Here is a 12612-nt window from a genome sequence, read left to right on the forward strand (position 1 = left end):
TATATATATTTATAGGTAACTACAGCTAGGGATCAATGTCACACCTCCGGTGTTTATTGCTGCAGCCATTGATGGATGAACGGGCCCTCTGGGCACAGGTCCAGGGGCCTCTCGAGCCCCTGGACACAGCTGTTGTTGTTTTGTGTCTCTTTCAGTCATTGTCAATCCAGAGCTGCAGTTCATGCATTATTATTGATTGATCTGAAAATTATTTTTCCATTAATCATATTGTTTTTTGCTCGAGATATTCTGTCGTTTAATAAAGACGACAAAGAAAAACTGCAAACACATTTGAGAAGCTGGAGCCTGAAAATTTTTTGGCACCTCTCTTTTAAAATTGACTATTTATTTATCAAAACAGTTGGAGATCATCTGTCCTTCAACTGATTGAGTTAATTCTTTTGGCTCTGGTACTGTGTAACCAGAAATATCCCAGAGAAAATACCACAGTACTCATGTGCTTTCTATATTTTTATTGCAATGATAAGATACAGATATATTTCCAGACATCCAATTTTATTAAATTATACTCCAATATTGCATGAGACAGTCTTCAGAATGACACTGATCCAAATGTGGACAACTAGGTGATCAAAAGACAGTTTTTGACCGGAGATAAAACACGGATGTTTTACAGTTTCACTTTTATTTCCCCCAGAAATGTGCGATGAGAAGCAGCAGCATAGAGAGTAATAATACTACAATATACAACAGACCGATACTGTGCAACAGTCAAGAACAATTGGGAGAATAATTTATTTTCTCTCTTTTGTGAAATGGTTTTGCCAATATTGAGTGATTGGCAACTCGGACACAGAGATGCACTTTGCCCGTTTGGGGAGAAAAAAAACAAACAAAAGAACCAAAGTAGAAAACAAACAAGAGCAACAACATGGTGGTGTCTGAGTTAGAAAGTCAAAGAGCTACAAACCTCAGAGGGATTACAGGAGAACAAATGACTGAATCCGAGAGATGAGTTCATTTTTAGGCAAAGCAAAAGGACAACTGTATGGAATATATTAAAATATTGTTTTTGCCACGTCAGATTATGTGGGAAATGGCAGGTTTCTCTCAGTGTTGCACAAGCCACTGGTTTTATAACGTCAGTTTAACGACTGACTGTTGTTAGTGAGAGAAATACAGATGTGGCAGCGCACAACAAACCAACCAGGTCACACATTCAATGTTACTGTGGCAAGTATAAAAAAAACCCAACAAAATAAACAAAGATGCTGATATCTAATAAATTCCCGCAGTTTTCTAATCCCAGATGTTACCTTTTTAAATAATGAGTACACTCTTGATGATCGTATAAAAACAAAAATTAGCATTATAAACACTTAGGAGGTATAATTATTATTCCCAATACAAAAGAAAAGGAGAGAAAAAGCTGTTTTATAGACTAATTATTGTATGTATATATTTGATATATCAATAGAATCCATATATAAATGATACATTTCTATTTTTTATACTTAAATATAATCCTCGCTATGACTAAAGAGCATCTAAGACATTTTCTAGCCACAAGATAATGTGAAAGAACAGCTTGGACCACGGCCGGCGGGTACTGGGCTCCGATTGGGAACGAAACTGTCGAGCTTGTACCGGCCGGCGGAGCTGGATTCATGAACAACGCCCACTATTTTCACATGTGACAGCTTGTGCGAGACTAGACAGGACTGGTTTGGATGAGAGTCTAGTGCGAACACCTTTTAAACGGTTTCATTGAGACCAAAAATATTTATTTAGCTAGACATCAACAACCTTATGCTGTGCTTTTTTTCCTTCTCTTTATGTTGTCAAAGATGTGAAAATTTTGAGGAGCAGGACATTGCAGTTACAAAATGATCAACGAATTAACAAAATGTACCCCTCGCTCTCACACTCCATGTTAAGTCAGCATGCATAACATCATTATTAGTTGTGTTTGGCACTAGAGTTTGCTTCACTTTTAATCTAGTTCTGTTGCAAATAAATCTTCGATCTTATATCTTCTAGCTTTAGTTGTACAACAAATGCTGCAATTGTTTTTTAAAAAAGAAAATTAAGTGCGCCAGCTGTGTCCCAGTTGCTCACATTTAATCCTAAAGATGAGTCCCACATTATTAAACATAAAATGTGAGAGGATTGCACTAAGATCATCAGCCATTTCTTAAAAAAAAGTTTTATTACTGACAATGGCAAGTACCTCAAAGAGCCGTACTACTCTGTTCTCCAAATTCTTTACCCAGCCGCAATGTTTTTTTTTTTTTTTGTAGTAAACTACAGGATTTGGTCCACCCGGCTTCGTTTCAAAGCAGACACGCATGTTAGTTTGCTTAAGGTGCTGCCTGAGAAAGCTATCAGACCCAATGGCATTCAACAGGATGTGAAGCGTGCTCCTGCAATAGACTGATCACCAGAACAACAGAAAGAAAAGGGGCTTTCAGGCTTTCTCCAGAACTGTCATGATTGTACCAACAACATGGACGAGGATTCGGATTCGGACAAAGTAGCACGTCTTCTCTTTTGGGTCAGTTTAGCTTGATAGCTCTCACTCATTTGACCTCACTTACAAAACATCCAAATGAAATTAAAGACTGTGGACATAAATAAAAACATTTTGAGCTGAAATGACACAAAGAAAAAAGCAACTTCTTGACATGAGAAATGAAGAAAAGGAGAAAAAGAAAAAAAAGATGTTGTTGGTCTGATGGGATTTTGTTGACAACTTCCTCAGGCAAACGTCTGGTGGCAGTTTTCATTTGAACATAAATAACATTTGGGTGGGAGGAATCAGATCCACCGTAAGGCTTCTTCTATTTGTTTTTTTTTTTTTTTTTTTTAAATTTTTTTCCCCCCATTGTCATAGCCGTTAACTTTTCAGGGTTGTGTCTATCCTGGTTCTGGTCTATCGGTGCTGTTTTAGTGGAAGATCTCAACAAGAAGAGATGGAGGCTCTCCTCGGCCTCAGCGGGCTCAGAGAGGCCGGACTATCAGGTCCTGCATCACAGGAGGGAGGGAGGGAAGGACAGAGAGAGAAAAGTAGAGAGTGATGGGATTGTAAGAAGTTTATGTTTCAGCAGTCTGGGCTTTAGTCTCACTCCCACCCTCTTCTTTACTCTCTTGCGTTTCCTGGTCTTCCTCCTCCTCCTCTTCCTCCTCCGTGTGCTGTTCCAGCTCTTCTCTGGTGATCATCTCAAAGTCGTTTCCGTTGCTGTGTTGCGAGCCTTCGTCCTCACGCCGGTCGCTGTCTGTGTCCGAGTGGCGGTCCGGCCCCGTTCCCTCCCCCTCAGCTTCTTTACTCTCCTCTCGCCCTGTCTCTTTGCTCTCCTCCTCTTCCTCCTCGTCTTCGTCATCGCCGTCCTTCTTCTCGCTGTCTGACTTCTCGTCGCTGTCCGATTTCTGAGCCTTGGTGGAGGCGGCGCTGTCCTTCTCGTCGGTCTTGTCAGAGCCCTTCTTGTTGCTAGCTCGCGGTCCTTTGTACTCATGAGTGTAGAGCGGCCGGAACGAGTCGATGAAACCAACGTCTGCTGTCAAGTTGGGGAGGAACCAGAAGTGATGGCGCCCACCGGTCACCAGCCAGATGATCAGGAAGAGGATGCAGCGGGCTGAGGAGACAGGAAACAACCAGTGAGATTAAATCTTTAAATACAGCAATTTAAATATCAAACAGACAACTGTCTTCACCTTTAGTGTAATTCAAATGTAGATCAAAACTTACCTAGTACTTTGGTCTACTTGTATTTTGTTTCATCTTTTATTTTTACTCAATTTTATCCCTTTTAGTTGACTTTATTTTTCTTTATCTTGCATTTTAAATGCAATTGTAGTGCATTTTTATCTTTATATAAATCACTTTGAATTGCCCCTCTGCTCGATAGGTGCTATAACTGCTACAAATAAACCTACACAACAATTGCAACTAACATTTTTAGCAGATACATTTTCTTAGTTTGTAGTTTAGTTAAATGGCAGTAGATGTCTTTCAGTACATTTAAAACCATTTTAAGGAGTCCAATAGGCAAACAGATTTCTTTGACCACATACTTACCGACAGCTAGAAGCAATATACTGGCAACGAAGCAGCCTGCTGCAACACTTAGATAGTAAACTCCTACACGCATTTCTGCTGGCCACAGTGGGAACAGTGTGGCTGCGATCACTGCGATGACTGAAACACAGAACACACAGACGGTGTGAGGATTAAAAAAAAGGTAAAATCAGTTGCGGTCAGTAACAGATACACTGATCAGCCACAACATTAAAACCAGTTACTTGTTTGTACTATTGTCCTTATAGTGTTTTTTACTGAGTGTCATTTTTCAATTGTTCCCAAAGAGGAGTGTGTGTGTGGCCACATGCGGCCACACACACACACACACACTCTGAACTGTTCAGAAAGGTGCTGGTGTTCATCAGATGGGACGGGCCTCGTCACCATGGTAACCAAGACCAGACAACTGAATGGCAGTGGTGATATGTTGAAAATTGCTATATGGACATACACCCTAAGCTATGATATTTAGGCTAGGCTAATATTAGCTGATACTGTATAAATCATGTCTGTGTAGGCTCAATATTTTTAAAAGCCTTAATTTTACATCAATCAGCCACAACATTAAAGCAGGTAACTGGTTTTAATGTAACCCTCCATTCACTTGTTGTTCAGGAGAACATTCATCAGTGACTCACCGAGGATCAGCCCCATGGCAAACGTCTTGAAGTGGACAGGATCATAAATCCACACGTAAACCTGAAGTTAAGAGGCACGTTTGTGTTTACACTGTCTTTGAGCATTACAAACACTTATATATATTTGTTCTCTGTGCACACTCACCTCATTTCCATCCAGGAACATCTGATCCTCGTGGGGCTCCAGTTTAAACTTCTTTTTCACTTCTTTCTTCTTCTTGGGGGTTCCAGGACTGTCATCCTGTTAATTCAAATAAAGATTACACTACATTATAGTTTCATGAATAAGAATCTAATTTACTCAAAATAAAATGTTATAAAAGGGACAGTGTGACCTCTTGGTTAGTGGACAGTTTGCCAGAGCCCCCTGAATGGTCTCATTCAAACGAATGAGAGAGCAAAGGTCAGTCAGGGTGCGGCCTTACATCCACATAATCCAGTTAAATTTGTAATTGCATCTTTTTTCTCTCCATTTCAGCCTAAGGTACTAAAGTGACCTGAGGCAGCTCAGCGAGTGTCAGGAGCTGTGAAGCAGTAAAGTTAAGAAGACGCCAATAGAGCCAAATATACAACAGAGCTGCTGTCATCCCAGATTTATGTGGATTTTGTCAGATGACGTCATGATTATAGAATAATGACTGTAGCACAGCAGCTTCTGAATGACCGCTGCTCAACATGAACAAAGAACAGCCGTAGTCATTAATCTCCATCTATGTTGATTCTGTTAGAAAGTCTTAATTAAAAGCAGCATTTCAAATAGCGAAACTGGCAATAGACTGATAACACAATCAAAAACAGCAAACAGGCATTTGGCACAGAAACTGAAGCTGTTAATTTTCCAGTCAGTGATAAATTCTGTTTTCACTAATCCAGACCAGACATCATGTACACGAGCAGCTTTTTTCCATGACTTCTACAGATCTGTCACTCTGTTTACTCTAAACCTGTACAGCAAAGTCAATATCCACCCCCATTTACTGTCGGGTCAGGAGGCCGATCAGATCAGCCGTGTCATGTTAACTCTGACTGGTCATAGAGCAAACATGCTAACCACTGAAATCAGTCTGGGGAAAGTCTGTGCACTGTGCTACACTGATAACCCTGCTTCAAATGGATCCCATTGTCAAAGCAGTAAAAATGCTCCATCAAACGTTACTAGCGTTCAACAGTAAAGCAGAAACAAATGGCTTTGCTGTTGTCAGCCACTACATTTGAAGCAGAGTATGCATCACATTTCTTATTGTGCTATATAACTGAGCTTCCAACGGTAATAAAAGTGTCTTGTTCGGACAGGTATGTGTGGTTTTATCTTCTAACAGAGGGTGAGAGTGTTGGATCACGTACGCTTTTCTCTTTCTTGGTTTCAGCAGCTTCAGACTCTTTCTTCTTCTCTTTCTCCTTCTTCCCTTTTTTCTCCTCCTCTTTGCTGCTGTCGCCTTTGGCCTTCTCTTTCTCCTTCTCTTTCTCTTTCTTGGCGTCTTTCTCCGGTTTTTTCTTCATCACTTTGAGAGCCCGGTGGAAGAACTGCTTCTTTAGAAGTCTACAGAGGAAGAGAGAGAACGTCTGATTATTAAGGGCCAAAAACATTTATTTATTTTGGATCATTACTGTTCAAAAGGAATCACCAGCGCTGTGCACAGGCTCAAGTCTAAGAAAATTATCATTTCAAGCCATGATTAATTGAAATTAATCAGCATATTTAAGCAGAAATGCCAAAAAGTTATATGTTCCAGCTTCGCAAATGTTAATATTTGCTGATTTGCACCTTCTATGTTTTCGGAAATTGTGATGGACAGTCACTAGTTACTGGATTTTAGAAAATAATAAGTAAATTTGTCTGTAATGATAATAACTGTTAGCGGCAGCACTACATGCCAGAAACCATATTGTGTGTGTATGTATCCTAATGATGGATACCTTGTTTTGGAATAAAATCCTGCCCGTGAATAATGATTTTTCGTTAATTTCAGAAGCCAACCTGTTGCAGTAATCCAACACAGACTCTCTGGTGGTGAACAGAGCCTCCTCTCCCTTCTTAGCCTTGGCCCACTTGGAGTCCAGCAGACAGTCCACTGCCTTGGAGGCTAAATGTAGGGACATTTAAGACAGACATTAGAAAAACATAGTGTCACTGGGCCTGAAAATGTCATGCGGTGATTGTCTTGTAAATTATTCAATTTTAGCTGAAAATGTGTCATTAGTGTGAAAGACTTTATAGGCTACAATTATACTGTGCAAAAGTTTTAGGCACAGATGTTTAAATGTTTTTTCCATTACCCAATAAAATCAGGGAGGTATCTCATCAGTCCCAAATTCATTCTGCAGCAGGACAATGACCCAAAATACACAACCAGAGCTAGAACTATCGACAGTGACAAGAAGAACAAGGAGTCCTGCAACAGATGGAGTCAGTCTGGGATCACATGAAGAGACAGAAGACACTGAGAGAGCCTAAATCCACAGAAGAACTGTGGCAACTTCTCCAAGATGCTCGGGACAACCTGAGCGCAACTGTACCAAGGAGAACTCATTGTAGCAACTTTAAAAATGGCTGCTCATCCATTTATTTGACAACAAGTGTAACAAATGAAAATAATGGCTCCAGGTTGTAGACATACAGCAGCTGACATCGACATGTGATGGTGACGATGAGAGGAATAACTGGCCTCAGCAGTCATACCTTACTCCAACCACAACCACTGACTCAACAGCATTTCCCAAAATGACAAAGGGATTCTCACGTACCACAGAAAAAGACAAGTATAAATACTGTGTGGGAGGAAAGTGAAGCGGAAAGATTTGTTTAAGAATTTGACAACTGTTCAGCAACGTGGCACAGACTTTTCAACACAGCAGTGGCTTCATTTACTGTGAAAAATTCAAACACAACTGAATCTGTTCAGTAAACACGTCAGTCTGTGTGTTCGACAACAAACAGGGGGCAGGTTTTCGACAGTTATCTCCTGAGTCACACTCCCACCCAGAGCTGAGGTTGTGTGTTGTCATCTTTGCCTGTTGCCTCACAGAAAACGAACACTAACCAATGAAGTAGTCGACTCGGTGGCCCATCATGTTCGTGGACTTGGTGGGGCAGTTGAATCGGAGGTACTTGGCCACTGCTTTCTCCTCCTTGGTGGGCTCGCTCACCTCCTGCAGGGCCAGACAAATGCACACAGATTAAGACACACACCCACACACACATACATACAGAAACAAAATCAAAGTCACAATCTGGTAAAATGATACCTTATTATATTCTGGCACTGAACTACAGAAAACCAACAGTAAATCTCACAGCTACATCTAGAGTTGGATACAGAGGTGAAACAATTGATTAATTGATTAGTCAAGTGAAAGAAAAGGTCAGAAATTACTCAAACCTAAGTTTTTTCACTATTTTCTGATGTTTTATAGAAAAAACAACAAATTGATTAATTGAAATAATAATCACCAGATTACTCAATAATGAAAATAATTATATAAGAAGTTGAGAATCGAATCAATAACTGACCGTACTGAATCAATCAGGACAAACCTGAGAAATGAGCCAACGCAAGGCAGGAAATATTATACATTCACATATGGTGTTATATTTCTTGTTATTAATGTAAGAGTGACCACTGATTGTTGGATGTATCATCTAGCTCTGACCACATCACAAGTTGATAAAGGCATTTACAAGCAACATACGACAAAATGCCATAAGAACCGTGTGCAAAATACTGGTACTACCTGTGAGACGCTTGTTGACTGTGCCAGAGTGGTTTTTTACAGTTGCTCTCTATTTTGCAGTGTTGTTGAATTGTGCATTGTGTTATCTTGAGGTAAACCTATGTGTACCTATATATTAATATAAACTATGGCCTCAATAATGATTGACTGAATGTTGAACATCATGAACTTCAATAGAAAATGAAAATAATGATCAGTTGAAGCCCTAGGGGTGAGTCACTACTGTAAAATCAAGTTACAGCCTTTTAATTTATCCAACCAACCTCATACTACCGTAGAAACAGGTAATAACTCAGTCTTTACCGTCCTTTAGCACCAAAATTAACATAATGGCTTTATCTGCAGGCAGCGGTGCTGGGATATTTGATTCTTTACATAACACTCCCAACTTTTTGTTATCAGATCTGAGCAGTAACTGCAACAAGAGGAAGACTAGGCCATCAAACAAGCCTTTGTTTAAAGATGCAGGTATCAGTCACACAGCTCAGTTACACGACACCCCTACACAGAAAGCTCTCTGTCACCGTCTGTAGGATCCACCTGGCTTGATGCATGAGGATTAGCTGGTCTCTTTTAACCGTGCGCTCATGAAGCAAGCAGCTCTCAGGTCTTGGTCACAGCCATAGTATGTGAAGACTGTCTGCTAGTGCACCACACCAAGACTGGTCTGTTAAAATCTATATCCAAGTTACGGTTTTGGGTAGAGATGTACCCCATCTCAACCCATGAATGCTGTAAAGCACAATGATAAATTGCACTTGCATAATCCATACTAATTATGATTAAAAAACAAGATAACAGTTATGTAATGTAGACTGGTGATCTTGGGAAGTTTTCATTGTGGTTCACTCATTAAGGAGTTAACAGTATGTGTTGTTATGCAACTGAACTTGAACATGCAGAGACCTGCACTTGGTTGGGTGGTATATTAAGAACACCTACCGAAAACTAATGTACTCTAATACCCTGCAATAAATCCTTCCTGCATGAAGGTTATAAAGGGGCAGCTGTTTTAGAGAGGTCCTGATTCAACTTTATGGTCATTTTGGAGACTATAGTTTATGGTACTAAAAAATGTGTTTCAAGTATTCAGGCGACCCATGATCGATTTAATTTGAGTGGACAAAATGCAGGCCTGTAGTATTGGAGCACTTAGTATCTGAATGTGCCAAGTGGCTGACAGACAAGTATACATCCATGTAATAACTGCGGCTTCAAACTCGGTTCAATTCTTGAAAGCTGTGACGTAAAGCACAATTAAACAACACATTTGAAAAATAAAGAGGAATTGCATCCAAACAGGAGATAGCTGTTGTGTAATGCAGTGTGATGATGTTGGTAATGGACAAGCCTCTTTTGGTTGCAATATACTCATAAATGAGATAACAGAATATGTGCAATGCAGCTGAATTCGAACGGCAGCAGAATAATAATGTCGGCCAGACACCCTGCTCACAATAGGCAATTTCAACATTCTCAATCATCTATAACTGAAACACATGGAGGGGAAGTTATGTAAGATGGGTGGTTTTGTCAGATACTATAAAGTCAACTGTCATTGATGTTAAAAAATAGAGGTACCTCTCAATATAACAGAGTAGAGTTCAACAGAATCACAAGCTACAGCCTATAAAATGGCCTCCTCGAAAAAAATAAAGAAGTGAAAAATACAATCTTCAGGGAGGCAGGATTTACTTGAGAAATGTGTTTGAACTGAATTACAACACATGGAGTAAAAACAATTCAGCTGTTCTTATCCCACTACTAGGACACAACTGCTTTGTTCCATTTCCATACTAGTACATACTAACTATATACAGTATGTACTATAATAAATTTCCAAAAGCAATGTAGAATTCCTATCATGGCTTCCCAGAGCCCAAGGGGACATCTTCAAATGTCTAGTTTTGTCCAACCAACAGTTCAAAACCCAAAGACATTCAGTTTACAACGACACATGACAAAGAAAACACTAAATCCGTACATGTTAGAAGCTGGAACCAGCAACTGCTTGACATTTTTACCCATAAAAGTTACCAAACATGAAATAATTAATCATTATCACAATAGTTAAATAATTCTCTGGCAATCGAAACAACATCAAAACCTACTTAGAGGAAGTTCATAGAATGAAACCTAAACACAGCTGATTTTTGAATGAAAACTAATCAGAGCCTGTTTCTTTCAAATTTTCATTTAAGAAGTTTCTAAAGTATCAACATAAAAGTAAAAAAAGTTCTTCACTGAGTCTAAGTACTAAGACACATTTATCAAGTAACTTACTCAGAGAAAGAAAAACGATCAGACATATAAGCTAACCCTACATCTGCGATTATGTACATAAAGTTTCAGTATAGTGGCTTTTGAGCTAGACCTGGTCCAATGTGGTCCATATGGGGTGAAAAAACAAAATCAGTAAAATCGCCCTTTTTTGTGTTTTCACTTATAGAATAAAGGTTTCACAAATCTGAAACTGGTATACTTATTGATCAGGTCCAGGTTTTACATGTTCATGTGTTGATCTGTACTTTCCAGGTCACTAATGTGGATTTTTGACCATTAGTGTCTGGCTATGATGGAATAACAGATCAGAAATGTGTATTGGTTTGGGAAAGGCTTGGGATCGAAAAATCGAACTACTAAGATTTTCTGTACGTGTATACGAGTGGTGTTTAAGTTGAATGAACCTGTAAGCACTCTATAAACTGTTGCTTTAACTGAGATCAGTGATCTAGTCTTTCCACTTCCTTGCTGCTACCTGCACAGTAATATACATTGTGATTCACTGTGTTGACCCAATATATATTATTAAATATATTGCAGAAGTAAAATTCGCACAGATTGCTCCACGTTATGTAAACACGTCTGGTTAGAGCTGACGCAGCTTAGCCAGCAAACCTTTAGAGCCAGTTCAATCCCAATGAAAACGGTTAACTATAGACAGCTCAGTAGTATAATAACGTTGATAGACTGCATATATATCAGCGTGTAAGAGCTACCGGTAGCGAAGATAGTAATTAGCCCGGAAATGTCTCTTCCAAAAGAAATACTGACATTTGTTTTCGCTAGCCAGCTAAAGCTAGCTACCTTTAGCCATCATTTGGCTTCATCCGCCGCCTGTTAACGGATCCACAAGGGGATACTGCCGTTAACAATCGTCCCGCAACAGGTCGTAAACCTGCGCCTGATTTTTTATTTGTTGTTCTTCATCTGACATGGACAGTGATTTTTTAAGACCTAAATGATGTTACCTGGATCCGTTTCTTGTGTCTCCTGCGCTCCGCCATGATCCTCCAACTCAGCTCCTCCGACGTGCGCGAGGCGGCGCACGCGCACAGCATGGAGTATCGCGAGACTAGCGGTTAGACGATTGAAAATCCCCCCCTAGTAATTTCGCCCATGATTGAAAGAGTTGAACTAACATTTTTACCACAGGCTGGTTTTGGCTTTTCTAAGCTTTCGACATTGACATTGTGCATTAAAATACTGCAAAGTCGCACCCTTTACCTTTAAATGTTTACATTTATTTAATTTATAATAATAATTTATTTTGATTTATTTGGAAAGCTCATTTTGCACCATCATTGTGATATGAATGGGGCTCTCATCTGATTGTCTTTAAATACCTCAAGTTTTATTGATTCAAATTTAATTTTAAATGTATTAATTTAGTAATCTAGTTAACTAGCCAGTCCTTTTAAACCAACATGGGCAAATCCTCAAGTTAGCAGTGAAAGAAATGGAAATTTGAACATCTGCATTTGAAGACTGAACACATTTATTTATTTATTTTGTATTTTTTCTGAGGGTGAGCAAATTTATTGTTTATGGGATTTGGATTGTTTAAATTCACTATCCTTTTTTCATCCTGACTATTTACATGATTATTTATTACATTACATTACTATTTACATTTCACAGACATAACTCATAATTACAAAAATTAATACTATAAACAAGACTCAAGAACATGTTATTTAGGACAGCTTGATCCCCCTGTTACCTTCACACATTAAATTCTTCTTTTGGATTATGCAAAGCCAGCCGTTTTTCTTAATAGAAAATTAAGTTATTGTTGCTTTTAATATTTATTTTCAATGATTATGAATTAATGTCATAATACTAAACATGTCATTGTTTTTGTTTACTATTTGTCTTGGTGTTTTCCTTCTGTGTTTCTTCTTTAGTATGTACCTTTTAATA

General features: G+C 39.0%; 1 protein-coding gene across 1 annotated transcript; it reads right to left on the reverse strand.

Annotated features, from left to right (window-relative positions):
• Positions 1-458: 458 nt before the first annotated feature.
• On the reverse strand, positions 459-11754 carry sec62 (SEC62 homolog, preprotein translocation factor). The gene is made up of 8 exons (XM_056390887.1): positions 11661-11754; positions 7719-7827; positions 6656-6761; positions 6022-6217; positions 4823-4918; positions 4678-4738; positions 4037-4156; positions 459-3593 (listed from the first exon to the last, which is right to left on the reverse strand). Exons 1-8 carry the CDS (start codon positions 11748-11750, stop codon positions 3055-3057), a joined length of 1317 nt encoding a protein of 438 aa, XP_056246862.1. The 5' UTR covers positions 11751-11754; the 3' UTR covers positions 459-3054.
• Between the last annotated feature and the right edge of the window lie 858 nt (positions 11755-12612).

This window comes from Seriola aureovittata, chromosome 12 (genome assembly GCF_021018895.1).
Source record: "Seriola aureovittata isolate HTS-2021-v1 ecotype China chromosome 12, ASM2101889v1, whole genome shotgun sequence".
NCBI classification, from domain to species: domain Eukaryota; kingdom Metazoa; phylum Chordata; class Actinopteri; order Carangiformes; family Carangidae; genus Seriola; species Seriola aureovittata.

Coding starts and splice junctions, on each gene's coding strand:
- sec62 (XM_056390887.1), bottom strand. CDS start 11,750: ATGCTGTGCGCGTGCGCCGCCTCGCGCACGTCGGAGGAGCTGAGTTGG. Junction 6,218..6,655: donor GTGTTGGATTACTGCAACAG/GTTGGCTTCTGA, acceptor CTTCCTCTGTAG/ACTTCTAAAGAAGCAGTTCT. Junction 4,919..6,021: donor AAACCAAGAAAGAGAAAAGC/GTACGTGATCCA, acceptor TTGAATTAACAG/GATGACAGTCCTGGAACCCC.